The sequence below is a fragment of the Fukomys damarensis genome, unplaced genomic scaffold, assembly GCF_012274545.1.
Source record: "Fukomys damarensis isolate Sample0158 unplaced genomic scaffold, DMR_v1.0_HiC HiC_scaffold_10, whole genome shotgun sequence".
In the NCBI taxonomy this organism is placed as follows: Eukaryota; Metazoa; Chordata; class Mammalia; order Rodentia; family Bathyergidae; genus Fukomys; species Fukomys damarensis.
In genome coordinates this window covers 17,597,141-17,624,150 of record NW_022900922.1, presented here as the reverse complement: position 1 = coordinate 17,624,150, position 27,010 = coordinate 17,597,141, and the positions used below count along the sequence as shown (strand labels likewise).

General features: G+C 43.3%; 1 protein-coding gene across 1 annotated transcript in view; it reads left to right on the top strand.

Annotated features, from left to right (window-relative positions):
• Carmil1 (capping protein regulator and myosin 1 linker 1) overlaps positions 1–27,010 on the top strand; it is a 303,045-nt gene that overhangs the window by 93,064 nt on the left and 182,971 nt on the right. Inside the window, exon 3 of the mRNA XM_033761782.1 lies at positions 24,714–24,764. Within this exon, the coding sequence (XP_033617673.1) occupies positions 24,714–24,764 (51 nt within the window). The remainder of the gene's footprint in view (positions 1–24,713; positions 24,765–27,010) is intronic.

Below are 27,010 nucleotides of genomic sequence, written 5' to 3'. Positions count from 1 at the left end.
AAAAAAAAAAAAAAAAAAAAAGTGAAAACATATAACCAAGCTAAAAACTCCCTGCAGAAGGAGACTCCAGTACCCCCCAAAATCTGGTAACACTTTGTTTTTTTATCGAATGTTAAAAAGTTGTGGAATGGACCATTATATATTTCTCATAACTTTAAATCCTAAGTCAAAATTTCTTTGAAAGTGTCAGCTGCTTATAATCTTAGTCAAGTTGTTTCTTTTCTCCATAGTCTAAACCAGAAAGTGGCTGGAGTTGAGAACCAGTTTTTTATTCTGGATGCTGTGGAGCATGAGTAATGGTGCTGGTGACAGCCGAGTCTGCACGTGAGCAAGGAACAGGCGTGTTCAGGGTCTGCTTCGTGCTAAGAGCCAAGTCAGCAGGGGAGGCCAGCTGCTGTGGCTGGGTAGGGAGGGCGTGCCCGAGCCCTGCTCTCTACCTGTGGGACTTGTGGTAATCACAACAGGTATGCAATACCAGTAGGACACAGTTTAGTAATTAATTGACCCCCCCAAAACAATAAACCAGTGTTTTTGTCTTTTTTTTTTTTTTTTCTTTAAATAGAATCAGTGAGCAGATGCTGAGCTTCTACATAGAGAAGTTTCTGATGTGGCTTTAGCCAGTGGTGTTGCTTTCAGGCCCAGAAAATATTTTTCCCTCTGCTAAACAGATGACTGCTACTAATGTGTAAGAGTTTCCCGATGGCAATTGCCTACTTTAGAAAACAGCTGTGAAGTGATGCACAAGTACAATGGAACAAAAATAATAATTTCCTAGATACACCATGAACTCCTTCCTAGACTGAGCCATTATGACTAAGCAGTTCACCACCTTTCACTGTTTTGAGGTCACAATATTATTAATAACACGTTAGTAAACTTTACTTCCACTTTTGTCACCTGTCTGTTATTGACATTATCGGGCACTTTTTAAATGGAGTTTTTAATACTTTGTTTTTCAGTGTTGGGTATTGAACCCAGGGCCTGGCTCTTGCTAGGCAAGTGCTCTACCACTGAGCTACACCTCTGGCCCTAGCTTTTAGGATTGGCTGAATAAGATTTGCAAACAAAATAAATCCAATGGTACATTTAGTAAGAGATAGCTGTACTCCACAAGAAGCATTATTTTAATTAATAGCAACTAATCGCTGTTTTTCACAAATATTTCACTAATAATTTACTGATGTCTTTACATTAGGGTAGTGGCTAGTGGCTCTTTGTGTAGGGCATGACTTAATAGTAATTGAAATTAGTTTTCACATGTTTTTGGTTTCACAAATATTTGTGGTTCATTTTAAGCAGTTATCCTCATGTGTGCGACATCAGGTGGTATGGTAACAGTTTGCCACAGGTGCTATAGATGGCTAATCCTGCCCTACCTGATACCCGATGTGTAAGATTCCTCGGATCTAGACTTACAGGTTATTGGGGCTAGACAGGAAGCTTGAATATTGAGCTTAACCTGTACCTAACATCATATTCCTGCCCAGGATGTTGGGGTGAGAGCATAACAATTCCTCTCTTTCCATGAGTTCTAATGATCCTGGGATTTTCTTTATGTCAAGCTAAAATGTTCCTTCCTACCCGTTGGTCCCAGTTGGCTGTCAGGAAAAATTTATTTCCTTGGACATGGGCAGACCTGCCAACATTTGAATGCTGTTTTCCTGCCCTTTGTGTGTCCTTTTCTCCTGTATGCTAAGCAGATGTAGCTCTGTTCTTGAGCCTTTATGTGACATGTTTTTGCAAACTGCTCACCACCCTGCTTACCTCTGCCTGAAGCGACACCAGGGATGGCTCAGATCTGTGGCACTGAAAGGTGCCTCTTGCATCTGAATGTGACCAGAGACAGCTGGAAAATTTCAATAAGTTTTCCTTGCAGGAACAAAGTGGCTACTCATATTCGTATGTGGAAAATGCATTAATTTAATTTCCATTGGTCAAAAGTAATATAGTTGTCTGTAATAGTATGTGTTACACTTATAATCAGAAAATATTACCAAATTCCACTAAAAGTAATGCTGTTTCTTACAGTTGCTGTATTGGGTAGAATTTGGATCCAATTAATAGAAAAATAATATTCCTGGCTCCCCCCAACTTCTACCATCCATCCACCCAGCAATCACTGCGTACCTGGTTTGTGTCAACTGTGATGAGCAAGAGAGTTGGCTTTTTCTTTTTTTCTCATTGAGTTTATTGGTACATTTTAGGTATACAGTACAGTTACATGCATCATTGGGATCTTGTACCTTTACATGACAGGTCTTGGTTCTCATTTTTTCCCCATACCCCAGCCCTCCCTTCACCCCCTCCTCCCTTCCCTATTTACAAAAACTTTTATTTCCATTTTTTCATTTTCTCATATTTTTTTCTTTTCCCTTATTTCCTTTCTCCTACCCTTCCCACTTCCCCTATACCATTAGCCCTTTTCTTCCTCCTGTTTCACATTGTCAAGTATACCATTAGGATCTTATTTACAATTATAGTTTTTCACACCAGAGAAACGATTTGGTATTTACATATGTGTGACTTATTTCACCTAAGAATATATCCTCAATATGCATCCATTTTCCTATGAATGACTCTAATTTCTCATTCTTTATGGCTGAGTAGTATTCCATTTTATAGAAAAACCACGTCTTCTTTATCCAGTTTCCAATAGTTGGGCAAATGAGCCGTTTCCAAGTTTTAGCTATTACAAACTGTGCTTCTGTAATCTTGAGTGTGTAAATATCACTGTGAAATGATTCTTTTAATTCTTTTGGAAAGGTACCCAGGAGAGTTGGCTTTTTCTGTGGAGAAAGAGAGGCTCTAAACAAGTGACTGAATGGTTGTGGTGGAAGGATGCAGGAGGTGTCTGTTCAGTGCTAGAAGAACTTGTCAGTTGTGGGTGCCCTGGCTGGTCATTCATTCTGTTCTTGTTTTTGAATTTCCAAAGTAGAAAAGATATATGCAGTAGTTCCCTGAAAGGAATGTTGTAAGACTCAAACCCACTGCAGGTGAGGTTTCTATAAAGATCACTGTTAATATCTCCCTTCTTATTGATGACTAACATTTTTTTTTTTTTTTGATCCTGAAGCATGGCTGATTGTCTATTCTATTTTGCCTTTCTTTTTCATTTCTCTATTATGTTCAGTCTTTTGCCTTTTATTATGAATTTTTTCCAAACATGCGGAATGGTTGAAAGAATTTTACTTTCTACTACTTTCATTGTACTTGCTTTATCACTTATCTGTCCACCTCTCTGTCGTTATCCAGTGTTTACAAACGTGTTTACAGAGAAAGTTGCACCGTAGCCATTCTCCCTGGGAAATGGAGCCCTTTGCTCTGGTTTTATCCATCTTCCCAGCAGTGGTAATGGTGGGTATGATGATGTCAAAGTAGCCAGCACCGACTTCTGCAGTGTTAACTCATTTAACCTTCATAAAAACACTAGGGGACAAGTGCTGTAATTAATATCTGTTTTACAGAAGGGGCGACTGGGGCCCAAAGAAGTAAAGTGATACACTCAATATCATACAACTAGTGAAGGTTGAAATCAGGTTGCCATTGGTGTGCGCCTCCTTTCTCTTCTTTCTTTTTCCATTTTTCTTTGTAATCTGTAGAATTAGGAGGAAGAGGGAGTGAGACCTCAGCTAGGAATATGAAGTGTAACCTCTGCAGCTGTTGTTCCCGATGGTTTTAATGGCTACTCTGTGGCACCATTAGGGCAAAGGGTGGGTTCAGGTGTGTGACTGAGCTGTAATCTCCTCTGGAGCTTGTCCAGGAGCTTTGAAGGGATTTCTGGTTTAATATGAATCAATTTTACTGGAATAGCTAGAATTACAAGTTTTCAGGAAAGGAGAGTTTTACCTAAAACAAACATGCATGAACAGTTGTGTGTGCGTGCGTGTGTGTGGGGGTGGGTGGGGGGGTGGGTTTCTAAGTGTGAGAGATAAATTATTTCAACCAATGAATGCTACCTGTTGGGAAATGTCTTACAGATTTATTTTACAGATTTATTTTCTTTTGCCTTAGAAGAGGAAAATAATTTGGGGGGAAATGCATCCAGGAATGTTTATTTTTACATAAAATAGATTCTGATAGCTTTTAAACTATTTATGGTAATATATATCTAATTAGATTTCACAGGGCCTCTTATCACTTTAAAAATACTGCCCATTTGATATTTTTTCATCTTTTAATTATTTTGCCTAAATTTACCAGTACACCACAAAAAATGAAAATCGCCACCTCACTGGGAACGAGGAGCTCCTGCAGGGGCCTCACACAGTGTGAGTGTGTATGTGGTTCTGTGCACACCTGCCCCAAGCCCACGGCCTGAAGATGAGGCTTTGGTGGGAATGGAGTGGGGGTGGGGTGAGGAACTTGGCAGAGATTGCAGGATGCAGAAACAGCAGTCGCTATGGTATCACTAGTCAAGTTGGCTGAATGACAAGAATAAAGGGTTTCTATATAGAACTCCTTCTGTAAGAACAAAGGTATTCACTAATGAATGATTGGAGCCACTGAAAATTTAGAAACTTCTTGCTTCTAAAGCTAAGACACTGCTTCTTTGGGCTCGGTAAAGTTTTTATTTTATAAATTAAAAAAAAAAAAGAAAAAAACTATTTTTAGTTGACTCTCCCTGTAGCCATTTCTTGATCAATATCCGTCTACTTATTTATTTTTGTTACCAGGGATTGAACTCGAGCTCTTGCACTTACAAGGCAAGCGGCGGAACCACTGAGCCAAACCCCTGGCCTGATCAATATCCATTTATATACAATTACCTGAAGAATACATCTTCGGACAGCAAAGGAGATAATGTCAGGAAGTTGGCAATTTATTTTTCTTGTTATGAAATTTAAATTAACTAATTTTAATGTCTGTTTATATGTAAGAGTAATTTATTTTGGGCCCCCCCAATGATCATTCATATATGTTATTTTTTAAATCATTGATCTGCCTAAGCATTATAGGTCACCCTCTTTAGCATTGTTGTGAAGTTGCCAATTGTGCAGAGTCTATAGAGGAAACAGGAAAGTGCCTTTGACTTCCTATTGAGGTCAGACTTGAGCAAGAAGGAAAATGTTTTGCAGCTGAGTAGCAGGGTCTGTGTTCCGTGCGGGTGTGCAGACTTATTCCTCTGGGTAGCCTTTGTGACCAAGAGGTCCTTGTGACTCCATATATCACACGGTTTACTTAAGACTTCTGTGCCTCGCCCTCTTCCTGGTCCTCCCTGTGCTTGCTTATTTTTTGACTAAGGGATAGCAGCGTTTCTTTGTTTGACATTCTTACTTTTGGGGTGCTGAACTCCTTGTGAAGAAGCTGAGCAGATTTATTTTGACAGCATTGCCTGGAGGGCTTACCCATTCTTTGCAGGAAAATTTACAATTATTCTGCTTTTTTAAAAAAATGACTCTATAACTATAAACCACAATATTATGAACAACACACCTATATTTAATAGTGGAATTAAAACTCTTGTTTGAAAAAACCCTGTCTGAGTCAGAGAATTATGGAGCTCAAAGAGGTCCTTAGCAGAGGTGAAACCAAATTTTGTAAGTAAATATCATATTTTAGTCTTAAAGTGGTTTCACTGATTCACGGTAACTTAGGTTTCTTTTCTTTTCCTTTTTGGGGGTGTATGCGCGCATGTGTGTGCGCACGTGCTTGTGTTTGTGTTTGTGTGAGTTACTGGGGATTGAACCCAGGGCTAATATCCTCAGCTTTTTTTTAACTTCTTATTTTTAGACAGGGTCTTGCTAAGTTGCCCAGGGTCGGCTGAAACTCACAGTTCTCCTGCCTCAACCTGCAAGAGTGGTGGAACTGCAGGTGTATACAGCACATCTGGCTCTGTCTGTTTTTTATTTTAACAGTCTTTCCCCTCTGGAAGTCCTTCCTTACCCTGAAAGTGTAGGATGACAGAGTACAGAGGCCCTTAACAGTGAATCTTGTTTCCCATGCGCGTAGATGAGGAACTGTACTTCACAAAGACAGGCAGCCTTCCTGACATGGCCTGGCTGGATAATGTCACAGTTGAGACAGAAACTGACCTCTTACGATTGCCAATCTGGAGTCTTCTTCTCCACCCCAGAGCCATTTAGTTTAAGCCATTTGTCCCCAGCCGATTAACAGTGTTCTTGTGCAACCTGGCTGAAGAGAGAGGCTGGGGAGGAGCCCCACTGGGAACTGTCACTCAGCAAATATGTTGAGGTGCTGAGGAGGCAGGGTGAAAGTGACTAAGATGCTCTTGCCCTCAGGGAGCCGAATGTACAACAAGGGCTTTGCAGAATGTGCGTGACAAGTGTTACAAAGCAGGGCACACTCTCAAAATTCCTTCTAACTCAGTGATTCAAACTTCTTTTTCAAAACAAGGTAGGAGAAGTGGGGGAGAACTGCTGACTTGTGGTGTCCCCTGGCTGATCCTGGTTCAAGTTCTCATTCAAAAGGGTATCATAGCAGGTGGCTAGAATAAAAATCTTGATAATTTTGGTCAGTGGCAGCAAATAGACCATGGGGTACAGGCAGCCAATAGGAATGGGATACCTGGGATGTGGGCCAGGTCAGAGGATGAGTCCACATAAGCATTGGGTAAAATGATGAAAGTTCAAGCTGCAGTTGATAATAAAGGTGGTTTTAAGTGCACTTGTGCCATAAAGGCAGATGTCCCCACAGGTTGGGTGAAGAGGCTGTCTTTTGCAGACAGGGGTCTTTGGTCTCAAAACCAGCACAGCTTCTTAGAGAAGTGCAGCTTATGTGGCTGAAGGATGGCACTGTCCAGATTGGCTCCAGGGGAGTTTTTTCCTGGGTGGTGCCTCTTTTTGTATCACTATCCTCCAACCAGTGTTGGCGAGCCTATGGCACACATGCTGCAGCAGGCCGCTGGTTATCACTGAAAGCTCTAAAAGGTTCGCCATCACTGTGGTCCTTCACTTGGGTTATTATTCCTGGAGCATTCATGAAACATGAAATCTTAGTCACAGGCACTTAAAATTAGGCCAGTCAACTTGTTTGCAAGACATCTGTAACTTTGAAATATATTTATCTTGTATTCAAATAGCCATGTGTGTGTGTTTAAGGTAGAGAGCAATGCTTACAGCTTTCTTTGGATTATTATTTGGTTTTGATTTTATCATTTAATGCAAATTTGTGAGTTAATAGTATTACAGGAAGAGAAAGATTACTGTATTTTCTAAGCAATCAGTGAAGAGGCTATGTTCCTGAATCTTGGTTATGCAAAACAGCAAAAACTGGGTAAAGAACTAAATTAAAATTCACAAATAAGGCAATTATAGTTCTTTTTGGATGTGGCTGGAACTTTGTGCTTCCAGTGATATTCAGAACTGGGACCTCTTTCTCTGAGAATTCTCAGTGATCGATTTACTTGTTTGTGTTTGGAATCCACAATATTTGCACTATGCTTTTCTTTCTTTCTTTCGTACTGGGGATCGAACTCGGGTCCTTGTGCTTACAAGGCAGGCGGCAGAACCACTGAGCTAAACCCCCATCCCTGCACTGTGCTTTTCTGAAGACCAGTGGTAAAGGAATACCTTCCCTCATGAGAGCTTGGACAAGAGGTTGGCCAGTACAGCCAGAGAAAGCATAATCCTCTCCTCCCCACACAGAAGAGCCAGGAAGTTGTTGATTCAGGTTAACAATTCTTCACATGAAGTGCTTCAGGTGAGAAACTTGTGCAGGTTTTCATTACCAGCAGCTTGTGAGTGAGTGAGAGAGGTTTGCTTCTGAAAACTAGAAGTAAGTGAGTGCTGCTTATATGAAAATCATATGCAGAGGACACCAGCAGGCTGTGGCCAGGGGACCACAAGGGATGATGGAGACCAGGCGATTGTCTACTTTATGCCAGCACTGCGCTGGGAGATGTGTGTGTCAAGGACAAGCCCATCACCACATGTATAAATCATTCCTGGGCAAGAGAGGTTTCAGACATGGCTCCCGTAGCTGGATCTGGGTAGAGATGGAAGCTGGAGTGATGAGAGGCTTTCCTTGTGGGGTGAAGGGGGAGCAGAGCTTAGAAAGGACAGCTGAAAGTTCAGATCCAAACTGTCAGTGTCACTGGGACAAATTAAGTTAAAGGTCTTTGAGTCTCAGTTATGTCACTTATAACATGGGGTGGTTCCCTTCCTTAGAGGGCTCCATGCCTGGCCACTCCTGACTTGGAGCTGATTTCAACAATGCCCCCTTTCTCTCCTCCTGCCCACAGGCTGTTCAGAATGGGAACAGCCAATAGAAGCCAGAGGGTAAAAAGGCAGTATCCTGAAAGCGCCTTGTTAAGAGTATCTTGAATGCAGGACCATTGTATGTGGCTGGAAGAAGCCCCGAAGTCTTGGTTCTGCTGGTGTCATGTGGCTGGCTGGGGCTGCATAGCTGCTGTTACACTGATTGCAAGTATGTCGGTAACCAGGGACTTTAGCCCCCTCAGCCAGGGCCCTTGGGCTGTGGAGTGACCGAAGGGCCAGCTTCTGCTGCCCATGCTATGTGTCTGTGACCATGAGTGACAAGGTTTCTGGCAGTGGTTGTAGACTGATTGGTAGGTTTTGTTAAAACTACATATCAAAATCGCCCATGGTCACGCACAAAGTATAACATGGTGACAGGTAAAGACTGGAAAATGAGAGTTCTCTTTAGCTGATTAGTTTCGAAAGTCCCAGTAACGACCATGGAGGGAGGTTTGGATGGAACCTGTTCTGTGGGTCTGTCATGTGATCGTCAGGGAACTAGTAAACCAAATTACACCTGGAAGATGTTTTATTTCTGAACTTCAATTGATTAATTGGTATGTTAGGGGATTAAAAAATATTCGGTTCAGCCTTTCAGGGAAGTGTTATTACAGCTAGACTATTGTAATCATCATTAGACAGCTGATATTTATTGAGTCATTATTGTTGACTCTGTGCCAAAAAGCTTTCACATACACCCTCTCACTTGTCTTCACAACACTCGTATGAGGTAGAGGCTGTGTTGCGTGTGTTTACAGCTGCGGTGTAAGGCACAGGGAGCTCAGATAATTTGCCCGCCCCCTACAGCTGGTAAGCAGCGGGGCTGGCCCAGGCCAGTAGGTGTTGAGAGCACTGCGCCACCTGCCCTCAGTTACGTCCAACAGGAATTATCTGACTTGCAGAACTCACGTGGTCCATCTGGGCAGCCTCCGTTTCCATTTCTCCATCTTTACCTAAAAGTTTCCATGTAAGTCAAGCAAATTCAGCACAGCCTGTGGTGCATTCACCTGACATCTTCCAGGCAAGTCAAAGAAGACCCCTGAGGCAAGGTCCCTGGCTGTCCTTCTACCCTTCTGATGGATTTTTGTGTACCTTGCTTTGGACCAACACATATCTGTCTGCTTTTCCTTTCTCTGTGTCTTTCAAGAATTAAAAGCAGTTTTGCCACTATGAAGGTTTGCCAGGGAACGAGCAAGTTATTTTCAGTAAAATGCTGGAATTTGGAGTCATCCCTGTTTATTCTAAAGTGTCTTAAGTAGATTAGAATTTTCCCCTCCCATCCTACCATGATGTGCTTAAATTGACAGAAGGAACATAGGCACTGTCCTTCTGGACTGGTAACTGGTAGCAGAGTATGGACCACCTTGCTGCACTTTAGCATTTTCACTGTGATCCTGAAACAAGTGTAAAGTCCTTCATACTTTTGTCTAGCATTCTGAGTTAATCTCTAAGGTGGTAAAGGGTTTGAATGCCTCTGTTTACGAGGCCTGCTAACCAAGTCATCCCTGGGAATCCTTTCTCACATTCAAGAAGAAGAAAGTATTATTGAGCAGCTACTGTAATATATGTATACCGCTTTAGATTTATGCTATAGTCTCAGTTTAGGCTTTTCCTACATTTTTTATAATTACATTTATTCTCATATGTAATGTATTCAGTGTACTATGGTTATTTCAAAGGAATTGACAATGGAAATATTTTAATGGCTTGCATTTATTTTGTTTTTGCATATCTATCTTTCTCTTTCTGATACAAGGGCTCTTTAAGTTACTCTTTGCTTTTATACCATTGTATTTCAGCTCTAATTTAATAATGTTATTTGGGGATACAGTGGCTGATTTTAAGGGATAGTATATACCTACACATATACACAAATATATGCTGTTGATGATTTTATAATTATCAATACATTGGATTAAAAATTAGGATAGTTTCTTTTAACTGCTTATCCAAGACATGACTGTATATCAGTGATATGTTGCATGGATTCAGATTTGCTTGCATAAAGAATGAATAAAATCGTGCTTTTTTGAAAGTATCTTTCTCGAACTCAGTTTCATTCTTCTCAAGATAAAAAGGAATTGAATTGGTGACTTCACAGATCAGCTCTTGAATCACTGAATTGCCCTATTAATCTGTTGGGTCATACAATTCAGAATATAACTGCAGTTAGCTCCACTGTTTGAAAGGCAAGATTATGAGAGATCATTCTCCAGTTGAAGGGTTAGGAGATTATGGGAGAATGTGCCCTGTCGTTGGAATCTGGCAAGATTTGCTGATGAATGCACGGAGCCTGTTTTACCAACTGCCACCTCAGTAAGGCTGAGCCTTATACCTCATTCTCTTTGTTTTCTTATTGTATGGCCATCATCTTGGTGACTTCAGGGCACTGTTGGGACAGTGGGAGGTCTGAGACACAGGATCCAAAGCTCTAACAGTACCAGCAACTCAGTTTATTCATCAGCCAGTGTTTCTGAGATCTGGCTCCCACCTCACTTAGATTGGGTAACTAAGGATTTGCATATGGTTTTGTTGTTTTTTTTTTCATTTTCAAGTAATTTTCCTTTTCATTACTTCTTAAGTTCTCTTCTTCTTTTCTGATGAAGTTGTAGACTTTATGCTGTGAAATGTCATTAATCTTTCTCTGCCCTGATTTTTTTTTTCAACTAAACAGTAATTGACACATCATTCTTTTTATTCATTATGACCTGGGAGGAACAAGGAGATAACCAAAGCCATAAAGTCTGTTGAACTTAGAACAAGAGGGTAGTCCAATTATAGGACTCTTCTCTCTTTACTTTTACATGACATTTAAAATGTTAGCATTGAATACACATCAGGGAAGGAAATCTCATTCTGAGTGATGGATAGTCTATAAAATATTAGTGTTGCATACAGAAACTAAAAAAATGTGCTTAAAAACTGCTACAACCAAGTCATTTCCTATTTCTTTCTAAAGAATATAATCAGAAAGAGGAAACTTTGATGGCAATTCTAGGGCATAATAAAAAATAAGAATATATGCTTTCAGATTTTATAAATATTTTGTACTTAGCCTTGTTTTATAATTCATTTTCAAGAGAACTAAATATAACATGTATGGCATTTTAAAATTTCTTCTAGCTTTGTATAGTTCAATGTAATTGCCACTAGCTGTAAAAGCTATATTAATTTAAATGAAAGTAAATAAAAAGTTCAGTTAATCAGTCACACTGGTTTCATTTCAAGACACTATTAGTAGTTAGATGTGACCTATGGCTTCTATATGAGAATATGAGATACAGACAGAACATTCCGGAAAGTTCTGTGAGTGGGTATAGTTCCAGGGGAGCTGAGGAAAGATGGAAGAATATCTCCATGCTTCACCTTCCTAGACTTGCTCTAGAATTTAAATAGAATCTCTGATTTTATATTATCACATTTTCATTGCAATTTTAAATGATTAAAAAAAGTGGTTGGTCAGGAAAGTATTCCTCACTCTTAATTTGATCATCTTCCAAACAGCACTTGGAAAATATAGTACTGGAGCAAATTCTTTGCTTTTAATCTGTACTTTTCCCAAAAAGATTTCCTGACTTATTAGGTTAGGCATTGCCTGCCCCAACCAAGGAGTCACATAATCATGTTTCACCTTCAGTTGTGTGTCATTGCTTCATTGGTAGAAACCAAACTATTACCTTTAGCAAAATACCCTCATTTAGTATTATTCTAAATTTACTCCATCACCAGACCCATTTGGGCTCCATCACCAGGGCACCTCCAGACTCTGACCCTTCTGCTCCGCACCCCTAACATCCACTCTCCCTGAAGTTACCACAGCTGCCTTCTGACAGGCCCCGTCTTCCTGCCCTTCACCTCTCATGCACCTTTCAGCCCACTCTCAACACCAGGAGTCACTGCCATTTCCTGTCAGAGCAGAGTGAGGAACAGTGGCCTAGAAAGCCTCACTAAAAGCACATGGATCCCTTTAACCCACCTGCCACCCATCTGACCTCGGTTATGCTTACTCTATTCAGACCGTGGTGGGACTTTGCCTCCACTATTTCTTCCTGAGCCACTCATATCTGACATATCCATATGAGGTCTTACCAGACTATTTAAGGATGCCACCCACCCAACAACACCTGAGCAGAAAGCAACCCCCACTTCTTTCTCAGGCTGTATTTTCTCCATAATGTTGTCCCTGTAAGTATACCAGCCCCTTGTTTATTTGCATATAATTTTCTCCTCCCAATAGAAGATAAGCTGCTTGAAAGGAGGGCTTTGAGTCTTTTTATCCTTAGTGTCTAGTACCAGGCAAGCCCTTAATAATTATTTGTTGAGTAAATGAAATAATTACTCAGATATTTAATGACAGTTGTGATAACTATTATCGTAGAGGAGAATAGGGAAAGGGAGAGAGAGAGGGTGAGAACATGACTTAGACTTCTGGGCCTGGCTGCCCCCTTGCTGGCCTCAGGATTGCTTGCCACCCTCCAAAGAGGCAGAGGAAGGGATCCTCCCAGTTTTGGGTGTGTACGTATTTTTCTGGAGGAAGCAGGGGCCCCGGGTGAAGGACCCACCCAGCTTGATGCCTTGGGAGAAGTGATAAGTTTTGGAAATGGAGAGTCAGCGTGTTCCCTGCCCTGTGCTAGGCAATGGTTGATGCCGCACAGAGTCATAGTCTTCTTTCTGAGCCAGAGAGGAAAGCTTGGGAAGGGTTGGTAGTGATAAAGACACAGGGATCATTTACTGTCTGCTGCTCTTGTGGAGTCTGGAAGAGGCTCTGCAGCTGCCTGTGGAGCACATTGCGGAGCCTGAGCCCAAACCTTCCACCTCCTCCCTTCCTCCTTTTGTGTGCAGACCCAAGTTTGGCTTTAAAAAGCTCTGCCTGAGCTCTCAGTGGATCTAGAAACTTTGAGCTTTGTGTGGCCTTTTAGTTCCTTTAACAGATGATTGATCCTTTGATATTCTCTGAGCAAAATATTTTCCCATTAGCAGATCTCATTCACTTGAAACTTCAAGAAAGACATACCTATTTAAAAACACATACACACAGAAACTAAAAAATAAAACCAAACAGAAAAAAAAACCAGCATTCTTCTCATTACTGTGGCCTTTCCATGGCCCTAGTTTTAAACAATAAGTTGCCTTAGGTTTAAATTGTTTATTGATTGTCATAAAAATAATATATAAGTATTCCTGTGTTTTGCATAAAGTTGGCTTCACCCAGCACTGTGATCTACCCTTTCTGAATTGCTTACTTTTCTTGATTTAATTCTGCTGTCCTGTTGGCACAGTCAAGGGCAAAGATCAAGATATAGCAATCCAGCAGGTATCTGAAAGCCTTTATTTCAGTGGATTTTGCTTACCTATGTCCATTGCTAGAAATGACATTTCCAGCCCCTGGGATCTGTAGAAGACCAAAGCTGTTGTTAATTCCATGGTAGGCGGCAGGCAGATGTAGGGTGAACTCTGCTTTTATAATGAGATTCACTAATGTTAGCAACTTTTTGCCTTGTAAAATTTTGAATTTTCACAATTGGAAAAGGAGTGGGAAGAGCTGCAAAACTTTTTGCATTCGTGCATTCATTCTTCAGCAGATAGTTGAGAACCTTGTTTGTGCCTGGCACTGTACTGAGCACTGAGAAATAGTTTTGAACAGGACAGAGATGGTCCCTGCCCTGCAAGCCATTAAATGTACAATGCCACAAGTAATTACAGTTGTGGTAGGGATTTGTAAGGAAGTATGCAAGGACTTGCAGAGCACATGGAGTCTGAACAGAATGAGAAAGGAGGAAAAGGAGTGATGGGAGGCAGAGTCAGGGGTGGGAGCAGAGCAGATGAAGGAGAATCACCTGCTGAACTAGCTGGCTTCTGTGGTTTTTGCCAGCCTCTGCCATCAGTGGGCAGTGAGTGGTTTCACCCAGGGCTGAGCTTACCCTTTGTGGGTGAAGTGAGAGGACTAAGGGCGTGCAGGCTGGCGGAGGCAGAGCTGTGGAGACTCAGTTTCAGTCCCGTGTCAGTGGGATAAGGTTAGGCCAGAGGAGATGGAGAAGTGTTGGGCAGGAAATAGGTGCTGGGAGTCGCTGAGCTAGGGTTATAAAGGAGTGCTTTCTAACTACCATGGCGACTCCAGCAGGTCTGGCGTGGAGCCTCAGATTCTGCATTTCTAAACAACCTCCTAAAGGATAGCAGCCCCTGTAGCCTAATGGGTGGGAAATGAGAAAATTATGAGTAGAGAGCAAGATGTCAGAATTAGATCCTAAAGGGGGCTGGAGATGTAGCTTAGCAGAGGGCTTGCCTGGTATGCTGGAGGTCCTGGATTCTATCATTAGCACCAGAAAAAACAAACATAAAGGAAATCATAGATATAGTGCATTTGAAGCTATAACTAACAGAGCCTAGAGTAAGACAGTAGAAAAGAGGGCCCTCCTGGTCTCCAGGGCTGCATGATACATACAGGCAGTGCTGTTTGGAGCACATTGTGTGTATTGTCTGCTGTTCCTTAGGAGATGGTCAGTGAGGTCTCCATTATGATCCCTGCTTTACAGACCAGGGAACTGAGGCATAGAGAGGTATTTTCCTCTTATCACCCGTGCTCGTGAGTGGCAGAGCTAGAATTTAAATTGTGAATGGATGCTCCATTGTCCCCAAATGACAAGAGAAGGGTGGGTACCTGGAGAGACTTTGAGCCAGGTTCTAGCACCATTTGTGCGTGACGTTCAGCAAATCTTTGAGTGTGCTAGGCATTTTATATACCACTCTAATCCCTGAAGCCACGCTGAAGTCTGTCATATGCATTTTAGGGGTAACAAATAAGAAACAGAGAAGTTAGGTACTTGATAAGTGGGGCTGTTGCCAAGTGATTTCAAGTTGCTCTGGACCCCAAAATCTATTGTTCTTTTATAGGAGCTTTTGCTGCATCACGATGTAGAAATGGGAATTCTTTCCTAGTTCTGAGGTTGGCTGTAGTTCCCGAGGGAATTGTCTCCCCTGCCCTAACTCAGGCCACCTCCTGGAGATGCTGTTCTAGGAGTGGAGCTGCAGGCAGGAGCCTGGGCTTCAGGCTTGGCTGAGTTCCTAATGAGCACATTTGCACAAGTCTCTCAGGGCTTGGTTCATTCCTCCTTATAGGTCTCCTTAAAGCTGTATTCTGTCTGTACAAGGACAGTCATAAGGGATCCTTAGGGTCTGCTGTAGGCCGGCCACTTGCTATGTTATGTCTAATTTGTATTCTAGGTTACTCATGTCTGCAACTTAGATGCGAGGAAAGTGGGGCATGCTGCTGCCCAGGTCACAGTGGGCAAGGCTGGAATTGCTCTTGGTCTCAAACTACCTGGATATCATCCAGGCCGCCAGGGGTCAAGCTCAGTGTGTGGTGCTGTGTGCTAATGTTTGTCATGCTTACACCCTGCGTCTGCAGCAGAAATGCACTCTATATTGACTTTGAGCCATGCGCACACACCATGAGTGCGTCTGCACATGTGCGTGCAAATACCATGCACATACTGATCTCCCGCAAACGTGTTTCATGAAACAGTGCTTGTGTTTTCTACTTTCTTCCCCCCGCCACAACCGTTACTAGTGCACATTGGTTACACAGATTAATGAGTTTCACCTTGGCAGATATGTATATGTACATTAATCATTACCCCATCACTTGCCTGTCCTCATCCTTCTAGTTTGACATATTCTGGGGAGGGAGTTCAATGTGTATGATGTATTTTTATCATATTCTTGACTCTCTTTTTCACTTCGGTTTAGTCTATTTTGTTTATATTCTCATTAAACTCTACTGAATTGCTGTAACCACTCACTAATGAGTTGTAGCCCTCAGTGTGGAAAATGTTGCCATCAATTATGTATATATCTCATTTCTTCATATCATCACACTAAATCATCTTTTCTCCTCATTTCCTTCTTATAACTCTCTGAATTCAGCGAGGATGCTCTATCTGATTATATATGTAATGACATTAAATCAAGATGCCCTGCTGTATACCCACCACACTTCATAACCATGCTCCAGAGGAGGAGAGAAAATGTGTTTCCATTTGATGGAAACACTAATGTGCCAGAGGGAAGAAGGGAGGAAGTGACCTGGGCCCCGTGGCTTGGGCAGAGGCTGGGAGTCTGTGCAGTTACCTTCACATGATGTGAGTGGATGGCAACTGCAGCAGCAGAATGAGAGTCACAGACACACGAGACTGGTTCCTTGTGCAAACCTGCCATTTAGCTGGTTGCTAGTTGTTTTCATCATTATGCTGTCTGGGGACATGAGGTGGACCAGGTCTGGCTCTGAGGACTTTGCCAGCTTTTTCAGTAAGTGATGGTTCCTGTGTCTTCATTTCTGCAGGTGAGGAGACAGAGGTCCAGAGAGGCCAAGGACCTGCTCAGGTCAAACGGCTGGTAATGAATGATGGAATGGGAACCCAAACCCAGGCTCTCTACCCTTGTAGCTTGTGCTCATAGTCACTGAGCCATAACTGTCACTGCCTCTTACGGATGCTACACCCAGGACAGAGGACTCATGCCCTGAGTTTTTGGTCTTGAGTGGAATCATGAGAAAGGATGGGAGGTGATTCATTACCCTCACATAGCCTGAAGGGGCCCTTGTCCACTCTAACTTCTACTGTCTAGAATTCACTTGGCTTCTGCCACTATTTGGTCCTGGTTTCATTTTGACTATGAAAAAATATTACATTTCCTCCAAATTTATTTGTGCCAAAGTTCTGTTACTTGAAACAAAGTACAAGCTGTAATGCAAGCAGACACATCCTTTTCCTGGTCCATTTCTTTATCTGTAGGTCAAGGGAACACAGCATGCTCAACTCTAGCTATTTCTTAGTGGTGAGATATTTAGCTAGCATTACGTCCTGGCAACTCCTCACGTACACGTTGGAGAGAAGGCTAGGTGGCCCTGTGCCAGGAAAGTGGTTAATTAATTGGGTCAACGCAAACGTTAGGTCATCTTGTGCTTTTTCTGTACTCCTGGGATGATTGTGTCTCCATTGTTTATAATCTATTCAAAACATAAATATAAAAACAGCGATGACTGGAGAAGTCTTTTACTAGGCACCTTGTACAAAGACCTGGGGAGCCCTGCACATTACTCACCCAGTACTAAAAGGTGTGCCAGGCTTGAGGACCTCAGCAAGAAACTTTGTTCAGCCTTATGGGCTGGAGCTAGGTGCTGTCTTCTTTTCCCCATTGACCCGAGATGGCTCCATTCTAGGAATAATGGGCACCCATCTGATTTGTGGGGCTCTACTAGTGGGCTGCCATTAAAATTGATTTCCAACCCCTTACTTTCAATTTGGGTAAGGAAAAGTCCTCAGATTGTAACTTGCTCACGGTAGGGTCATAGGGCTGTCAGTTTAATGCTATTACAGTCACATAATTTATTACAACATTGAAATATAGACAACAGTGATAGACACTCTATACATGTGTTGAAGTCCTCTAAGCACTTTACATGTGTTAATTCATTTAACCACCACAGCTCCTTGCACTGTTATTTCTCTCATTTTCCACAGGAAGAAACTGAGGCACAGAGAAGGTTCAGGAATTAGCCCAATTTCACATCAATAGTGAATACTAAAGCTCAGGTTCAAACCAGGACAGTTTAAGCCCAAACTTTGCCTCCTACTCCACTGAATCAGGAATTGGTGACCTTTTTCTCTCCAAGGGCTTTGTGAGCCATAAATTCTTTTGTATCTACTGGACTTTGTTGGTTTGGTGTGACGGAAGCCAGAGCCAGACAATGACCAAATATGCATGACTGTGTTCTAATAAAAGTTCACCTGTAAAAATGGGTAGGGGCGGGGTTTGGTCCATGGGCTTTGGGGTGCAGACTTGGCACTTGGCTATTTGAATCTCCATTGCCAGGGCACACTGCCAATCTATCCTATAGCTGCAGGTCAAGCAGAGTACAGTACTTCAGTTTTAAAAGGGATTTTGGGCCAGTGACTAGCACAAATGATGCCTTTTGTGTGTTTTCTTAGGTAGAATGTCCTCCTGCATTGGCCAGGGAGGTTGGTGATCATGATAGAGCTGTGTGTGGAATCACAGGCTCACGCCGAAACAGAGTTAATTCTCCTTCCACATCCTGTGTGATCTTGTACAAGTCCCTTAACATCTGTCACTCATAACTCCCCACAGTGGTGATAAACCTTACCATTGGCCTTTCTCCCTCACCTAGGAGTGTGTGTGCCTGCGTGCATGTGTTGCGTGGGTGGATGCATGTGTGCGTCCGTGTGTTTGTGTGTGCGTGCAAGATTTATGAGGTCTTGTCTGTGGTGTACTGGGAGCGGGGAGTTTGGAAGGGAGGGCAAAGTAGCATGTATCATTTATGTCTTTTGTAAATTAGAGAACCCTTCGTGGGTATAAGACTGAATGTCTGGCAAGTAGAGCCCAGTTTTCAAGCAGGTCTCTTCTGCTAGTCAGCAGAAAAGGATGTGGCTTTATAGGGAATGGATTTATGGATGGCCTGCAGAGCAGCAGGCTTTATGCAGTGGAGTTAAGATGTGGAGCTGAAAGGCTTCTATAGACAGCCTCATTATAGGTCATCTCCATAAGAATATTAAGGTTTCTTTACTAAGCTGTAAATTTTAACAGAATGGAGAATTTTTATAAATGTTTCAAAGTGAAATTTAGAATTTAAAAGTTGAGAAAAGCTGGCTGCATTTCAATTTAAGGGAGAGGAAACTCTTGATAGAAGTTGGACGTGTGGTTTGCATGCTAAGGCCGTGATGGAAGAAAGGGCCTTCCTGGGAAGCTGGCAGGGAAACCATGGCTTGGCTTTTGTGGGAGAGGTTCCTTGGCTAAGCCCATAGTTTCCCTCTGGTGTCCCCCACCCCTGTTTGTTTGTTTGTTTTTAAAATTTTGCAAGAAAATCATTTTCCTTCAAAGTGAAAAAAATGTGTACTGGATAGAAAATCTCCTCCTAGGAGACATCTCAATGTCTTTGTAGTTTTCGTTATTTGCTTTGCTTTGTTGACAAAAACTGGCATTTAAAAATCCAACAGGAATGACTACTTAATTTTACGTAAGGAATCTAAATCAAAGATGCTATTCTTTAAGTTATGTTAAGAGCTCATATCTAGCATCAATATGCTGGGTGCTGGGTTAGGGCTTTATCTGTGTTTGTCTTTTACTTCTTATCACGTAAGAGTCATAGGGTGGGGATGTTCTTGTTTGAGGCCTTCTTGTTGGAGGTCACAGGTTGCTCCTCTGTAGTGCCCTGCAACTATCACAACTTGCTGGAAATTAATTAATTTGCTCAGGTATGTACAGCTAGAAACTAGCAGAAAATAATTTAAATCTGTCTTCCTGATGCCCAAATCCCAGCAAGGAGAAGGACCAAAGGCCTGGTTTCCTGGTATGCGAGATTCTCTGTACCCAAACTGGCACTGTCCAGGGCAAATGGAAGAGTTAATTATCCCACAGGCAGAGTGCATACTACCCTGGTGCTCATCAACCGGGAATCTGAGTGGAGTTTCTGGTGTGGTTTCCTCCCATCCTGCTAGAATTGGTACTATGCACTGCATATCCTCTAGGGCCCCAAATCCTAGAGCAATTTAGAGCCAGCCAGGGAACTTGAGTGGTTGAGTTGATTAGGGTTCCTGGTACAATTGAAATTTATCAGCTTAGTTTGCATAGATAGAGCAAGATACACAATTCTGCTTGGAGTAGTAGCATTTGTAGTTTTCATTCCCACTTTAAAGTATCACTATAATAGTGTGCATCCAAGTGTGCAGTCCTAGAATATGGTGGAGTGACTTTGGATGGTTTCCCCTATTTTACTCCACCCTGTTGCAGATATTGTAAGATCCCTCCATGTCTTTGGGGACTCCAGAAATTGTTCCAGCCAGCACAACACTTTTGTGGCTCATCTGTCTTTTTTTAAAGTCTGGGCTCCTTCATAGACCTGTCCCTTTTTAAACGAATCATTTTAGCTTGTGTCCAGTTTGCAGAAGACAGTATATGCTTACCCTACCTTTGAAATGCCCTTCAAACAGGGAGTTGACGTAGAGGGTCACACATTGGGAGCTGTGTTGCTACTGGGGTAAGGGCAGAAATGATCACCTAGAGAACTTGATATATCTGCACGTGGCCAACATGTTGGTCTCTACCCAGGAGGGAATCCATACAAACATTCGGAGATTTTTTTCCCTCTTGTTTTGGATGTACTGACCTCAGTACACTGAATCCCCCATCAGTGATCTCAGGAACACCCCCATGGTGGTGGCTGGAGAGGAAGGGCAGGAGAGGAACGCAGGTCCCCAGCTGGTTGAGAGGGCTGTTAGTGGGGCGGAAAGGCCAGCCTGACTTATGCTGCTGACTGTTGCCCTATTTCAGGTGTTTGGGTGCATGCATTAAGGTTAGTTTTAAAGATTTATTAATTAAAGTCACACAGGACCTGTAATCCCATAATTTCCCATGTGCTTGTGCTATAATGGTGTCAAAGTGTTTTGTGATTTTTTTTTTTTTTTGTGTGTGTTTTATTCACCTTTCTCTGTGGCTGTGTTACAGATGAGAGAATCTTCCAGAATGTAGGATTTCTTCTGTGATCGGTGTCTGTTGTTTTTCAAAAGGTAGAAATAAAATCTAGGCTCTGCAGTTATTCCTACAAAGCAGAGGCCAGGAGCAGAGGGCAAAGTGAAGGCAGGGTGTGGTACCAGAGGAAGGGAGATGGGGCCAGACAGGGAAGTTTGGGGCAGCCACGGCAGAGAGGGGCCCAAGGAAAGGTGGAGGAGCTGTGAGGGGAGACTTAGAGGAGAGAGGTACTGCAGACTCAGGTAGGCAGAAATGAAGACACAGAGACCACAGCCAGTAACAGGCCAGTAGGAGATCAGAGTTGTACAGGCAACCTACCAGTAGGAAGATTCTTTTCCTTATGATACCCCAACATACCTCATGCTACTGGTAACCCTTGCATCTCTTTGCTTCTCCCTGTGGCTTTACAGTTCTTTGGTCTGTGTTCCCATGCTGCAGATTACTGTGGGCTCTAGCTCTTAGAAAGGTGAGATTTGAGAGTCACTGTCATTGGGAACCCTATCTTTGGAGCAGGATCTCTACGTTTGAGTCCCTGGTCTCCTGTGTGCTTTCTGGTTGACCTGTGCAAGTCACCTTGCCTCTGTGTGCTTCTACTTTCTCATCTTAAAATGGGGTGCAGTGACGATTAATCCAGATGACGTTTGCAGACCTTTCAAGATGGTGCATGCAGCAAGAATTGGGTGGATATTACAGGAACAGTTCTCAGAGCTAAATATACTTTTCTAAACACTGGAGAGCTGACCAGTTCCTGCATGGGGCTTTGGCTGTGAGCCTCCCTGAAACTCTGAGGAGAGGAGGAGGAGATTGCACTGGAGTGGGGCAGGGGCAGGCTCAGTCCTGCTCTGTGGGAGCTGAGCTGGCAGCTGACTGCTGGCTGAGGGACAGTTTCTCTGAACCTGCTCTCAGCTGATACCCAGGGTTTGAGGTCTTAACCAGGTGATCTTGGGACCTTCGGCATGTAAGTTTCCTGATTTGGCTATGACTTCACTTCTATACAGAGGTTTCATGGACTTGAGATTCTTAGAGAGATTAGGGATTGATCATACAGTGGTGTCTGTGAGTCATGTGCTGCTTTGTAAGTAATGAGGGAGAGAGGGTGAGGAGAGGAGTCTGGCTTCTTGTAGCCATGCTGGTCATCAGGTCTGTCAGTGTTTCTTAATTTTTTCTGTTTCCATAAGAAAGCAGCAGTATTTGGAAGACAGGTCATATCCTGGGGCTGAGCTGAAGCAGAGAACTCTAGTGTTCAGTGGAGCACAGGCTGTGTTCTGGGAAATAGATAGGTCCTTTACCCTTTAAGATGAGTCTGGAGCTCATAACGCAGTCATCGGTAGCCTGTTCCCCAGCACAAGAAAAAGACAAAGTGGCCATGCCTGCTCTGGTGTTCTTTATCTCCCTTCTAAATTCTACTTTATTACTTGCATATGGTGCAATAAGATTCCTTATGCCCTTTGCCAAAAGGCCCCCGAACTCTCAATTTTCTGAGTGCTACTGTCTTAGCCAAAAGTTGATTAGTAGCAATAAGAGAAGAGTTCACCTCTCTAGGACATACCTGGGTTTGAAGAGAGAACGTTAAAAGTTGGCTCTAGGTATATTAAGGAAGGTGCTCGTTATGGATCGCTCCCAGTCACAGACTGTACTTAGTGTGTCCTTTCCCACTGGGTCCTACCTGTTATCCCAGCACTCTGGGAAGCTAAGGTAGGAGGACCACAAGCTCAAGACCAGCCTGAACAATTTAGCGAGGCCCTGTCTCAAAAAAAAAATAAAAATAAAAAATATAAAGGGCAGGGAAGGTAGCTTAGTGTGACGGACCCAAGCTCAGTCCTCAGTACTGCAAAAACAGAAAAACAGCAGCAGCAACAAAACCATCACCTTTGCAGTTAATAGATGAAGCTGAGTGTGGCTCCTCTTTCAGCCCTAATGTATGACATTGAGGGAGTCTCTGCAGCTCAGTTTACTGATCTGTGTTATGGCAGTGTAATGATTTTGAATACAGTGGCCTTGAGGATTCAGTGTCTGTGCTTTTGCAGATTCTTGTCCATTCACGGCATGTAGGGTTCTCCACAGGCAGCTCCTGCTCAGGGACAGCATCATGACCGGCAGACACAGTGCACAGGTTACCAACTCAAGAGTGACCTGCTCCTCCCTTATCCTTTGTTGTCATCATCTTGAATTTCTTAATAAGTTTTGAGCCTGGCATGGTGGTGCAAGCTTATAATCCCAGCACTCAGCAGGCTGAGGCAGAAGGATTGCCATGAGTTCTAGGCCTGCCTGCACTACATCGCAAACTCAAGGGTAGCCCGAACTACATGCTGAGACCTTGTTCCAACCCCCATCCCCAGTTGTTTTTTTGAACAACAATCCTGTGAATTATGTCACTTTTCCTCTCACTATTCCATCTGTACTTTCCACACGTCCTGCCTTTCCGATGCTTGTTGCTGGAAAGTCTCCTGTTCCCAAGCCCTTGGTGGAGAAAGGACCCTTCTCTAGAGAGAAGAGCTGAAATTTGGTTCCCTGTGCAAGGGATATTTCAACACAGACACCTACAGGTGACTCTGCTTTCAGAAGTCATTTGTTACCAGGGTTTCTGAGCATGTCACCTTCATGGTCAAGCAAGAAAAGTGAGTCCAGGTCAACCCTCGACCTAGATTACTGCTTAGCTGTGACTGAGGCCTTTGAGCCTCAGGGTTTGGAACTGGCCAGGCCCTTCTTGCAGTTTTCCCTCCACCCTTCCCGCTCGCTCAGTCTCACACTGCCCAGCCACAGTGGAGAGCTGCCTGTGTCAGCTGTCTCATGGTAGTGACTTGAGTTGTCCCCACAGTGGTGACCTGTGATTATTCACTGAGGTGTTTTATAGGAAAACCCAACTTTTTTGCTTGGGGTTAGGGAGATGGTGGAGAGCATAAAGCCAGCACTGAGGTGCCCTCACTGATTCACCCTCTGTGCTTGGATTAGCAGTTCTGCCCTTGGATTGGGTCTGGGCAAAGCTTGTCCATCTTGGAGAAGTCCTCTAATTCTTGGGAGCCTTGGCTTACAGTTTCTGAGGTTTGGTTCAGATCTAGCTTCTCGGACTAGCATGTGAGTCTCCCTTGCATAAGGATTTAGTGACATGGAAGTTCTTTGAAAAACAAAATGGTAGTGCACCTCTAAGGAATTGAGAAGGATTGAAGTCTCCTTTCTCTGTTTCAAAAGCTCAGAGGTCTAGGACTCCAAGTTGCAGAATGGCAAGCTGGGCAGTGAGGGCTGGGCACAGGTACCCTACTTAATTCCAAACATCTAATTTAGCCCCTGTGTATTGGCAGGGACCTTGGTTGGACCAGAGGGCACTGTAGGCACATGGGACCCCGAGGCCACATGCATGTTATTAGCTGAGTGTCAGAAAGGGAATTTCCATGAATATTATCTGTGACTCAGAGACGCAGCTGGGAAGGATAGTAAGGGAAGATATTTCAGAAATATGGCTTGTTTCTGCTGCCTGTGAATTACAGAAACATTGCCAGCTGGAATTCTCAGAGTAGAATAGAAGAGGGCAGAAGTGGGTGGCAGTTGTTGGAGGAGTGTGTGAATGAATACTTGGCTTTTTCATTAAGTTTGCTGTTGATGTACGGGCTGGATGAATATGTAAGATACCTGTATTTTAATCCCACAGAGACCTGTCTCACCTACTCAGCTGAAATTATCTGTTGGTCCTTGGGGCTTACTGACTTCCCTTGAGATTTTAGGACTGCTATGCTCAGTGCAGACCTGGATGCAGGGTCTCCTAAGGGAAACTAATTCTGTGAGACTGGCAAGCCATCCCCTGTCACTTTCTTAAGAAGATGGATCCCTCATGTGTCATGAGACTGATCGTTCCATGTGCCCCAGCATTTGAGGCTTCAGTGCCACTAAATCCTGTGGTCACCCCAGAGCCACCAGGCCCACTGTTGGTACCTAAGGTGATGTTGCTGCTTCTTTTTGCAGGTGCTCACGTCATGCCGGGCTTTCCTGGTGACAGCACGCATCCCCACCAAGGTAAGTGGCTGAGGATCTGCTCTTCACACACTCACAGACACAGACAGACACAGACACAAACACACACACTGTCTGTCTCTTCCACACACTCGGTCTTTCACATGCTCACTCATACACATTCTTCCCACACACTCTGTCACACTCGTACATACACACACTCACACATTTACACATTCAAAAGCGCTCCAGCACAACACACACTCGCATCTCAGCCACAGAGACCTGTGACCTGGGCTAAGGAGTCTGGAGTTCTCTTCCCACCCCCACACTTTCCTTCCCTTCCAGGACCCCCTAAAGGTTGTGAAGATGCCTGTTTTTCACCCCTGTGCAAGGGCGGCCCAAGAAAAGCAGAGAAGCATTTTGTTATTCTCTGTCCCCACAGGGCCTTTTCCATGCCATTTTTCTCCCTCAGCCAGGGTGTGGTTCCTGCTGTTTCAACTCTGTTTTGCATTTCCTCTGGTCTAGTAATGGCAGGTTTTATTCAGGCTATGCAATGTGGGCAATAACCTTCGTAACCCTAAAGAAGGTTAATGCCTTGTGACTCCACAGCCCTCCCGTGCCCCATGTCACCTGTGAGAAGGAACTAGGCATTGCTTAGTCTCTTTAGAGGTCCACTCAGCAGTTTCAATGAGATGCCCCTTACTCCAAGACACCTGACAAAATCAAAACTGAGAGTGCACGAATTAGGCATAATAATGGCTTATTTTGTTATGGCAATCAAAAGGATGCATCATTTCTATAGGATGTGGACTGAATGGTAACATCTAAAAAGCTATTGGTAAGTAGCATTTTAGTAAACGAGAGCTCTTTTAGTAAATAATCCTTAAAATCTTATGAGAACCATGAGGTGTGGGACCTATCATTTTCCCCCACTGTACAGATGAGGAAACTGAGGCACAGGGGAAGGTTCACTAACTTGCCCTAGATCACACTTCCCGTGACAGATGTTTAGTTAAGGAAGCCTGGCTGCAAAGCCCCTGCTTAGGCACACCGGAACTCAGCTAGGTGTATGTGGAAGACGTTGTCCTGGGGGATTCTCACGGAAATCTTGATGGACAGTTGGAGTGCAGAAAGAGTCCCAAGTCATGAGTAGGAGGGAAGAAGTTGTTTCCCCACATCCTACCTTTCCTGCTTTTTCTGAGGTGAGCTGCCTGGCCTACCACATACTCAGGGAATGGGTATGATTTGGTAGCTGCTTTTACAGTTATTGAGCTCAGATGCTTGGGCTGTAATGTTATTTGCTCATTTTCTTAGTTCTTTCTTGTTCTTAAAATTTTGCTTTTAGTCACCCACCCACTGTTTTTCTCACCGCCCCGCTCTTATACTGGGGATTGAACCCAGGGCCTTTGCAACTGAGGTATATCTCCAGGCCTGTTGAGACGGGGTCTCACTAAATTGTCTACTCTGGGCTTGTGTCTATAATCCTCTTGCCTCAGCCTCCCAGGGTGCTAGGATTGCAGATGTGTACTATAGGTTCTGTTTTGTGAATGTGTACTTAAGTGTTAAATATAGGGATCTGTTGATTTGCCACCTCGGTTTGCTAGTTATAGAATTAGGGTACCTGCTGCCTTTTTCTTTCAGAACAGACACATTTTGAACTTTAATGAAACTTCTCCAAGGAAAAAGATGTTTCGTCCTAGACCTTTTTTTATGATACAAAATGAATCTGTTTATAATGTCTTAACAAGTGAAATCAATCATCCTGGCATTGAAGTTGGCCCGAACCACCCATAACTAAAATACCCAAAGGCAGGATGGAAGGGATGAGTTAAGCATTACCCCACTGTTGAAACATTGATTGCAGTAGGAAATTCTGTGGGATGGAGGAAACAGCCAAGACTTCTATGCTTAGCTTAAAATATTCTGACACGAGAAGGTGCACTGCCTTCCTGGAAGGTCGTTGCTATCCTCCAGGCGGCCCTGTCTTGTCTCTCCCTGCTCTGGCTCTGAACAAAGGCACGGCTCCACCATGGCGGTTGCAACATTTCACACCACCCTGACCAGGGCTGTTCGAACATTGTTTCTGGTATTGTCGACCCTCTAAGACAGAAAGATTTTCTTCTGCCATGGTCTGCTGGAAGCTTCCTGCCTTAGAGAAGCTAGATTCTGAGTGTCTGCCTGAGTCTTGGCTGAGAAGTAAGGTCAGTGCCAATATGTAAACTTTCTGAACATGAACAGAAAATAGGCACTGGTGTTTGTTCCCTCCCCCTCCCCCTCTCCTTCCCCTCCCTCCCTCCTTCTCTCTC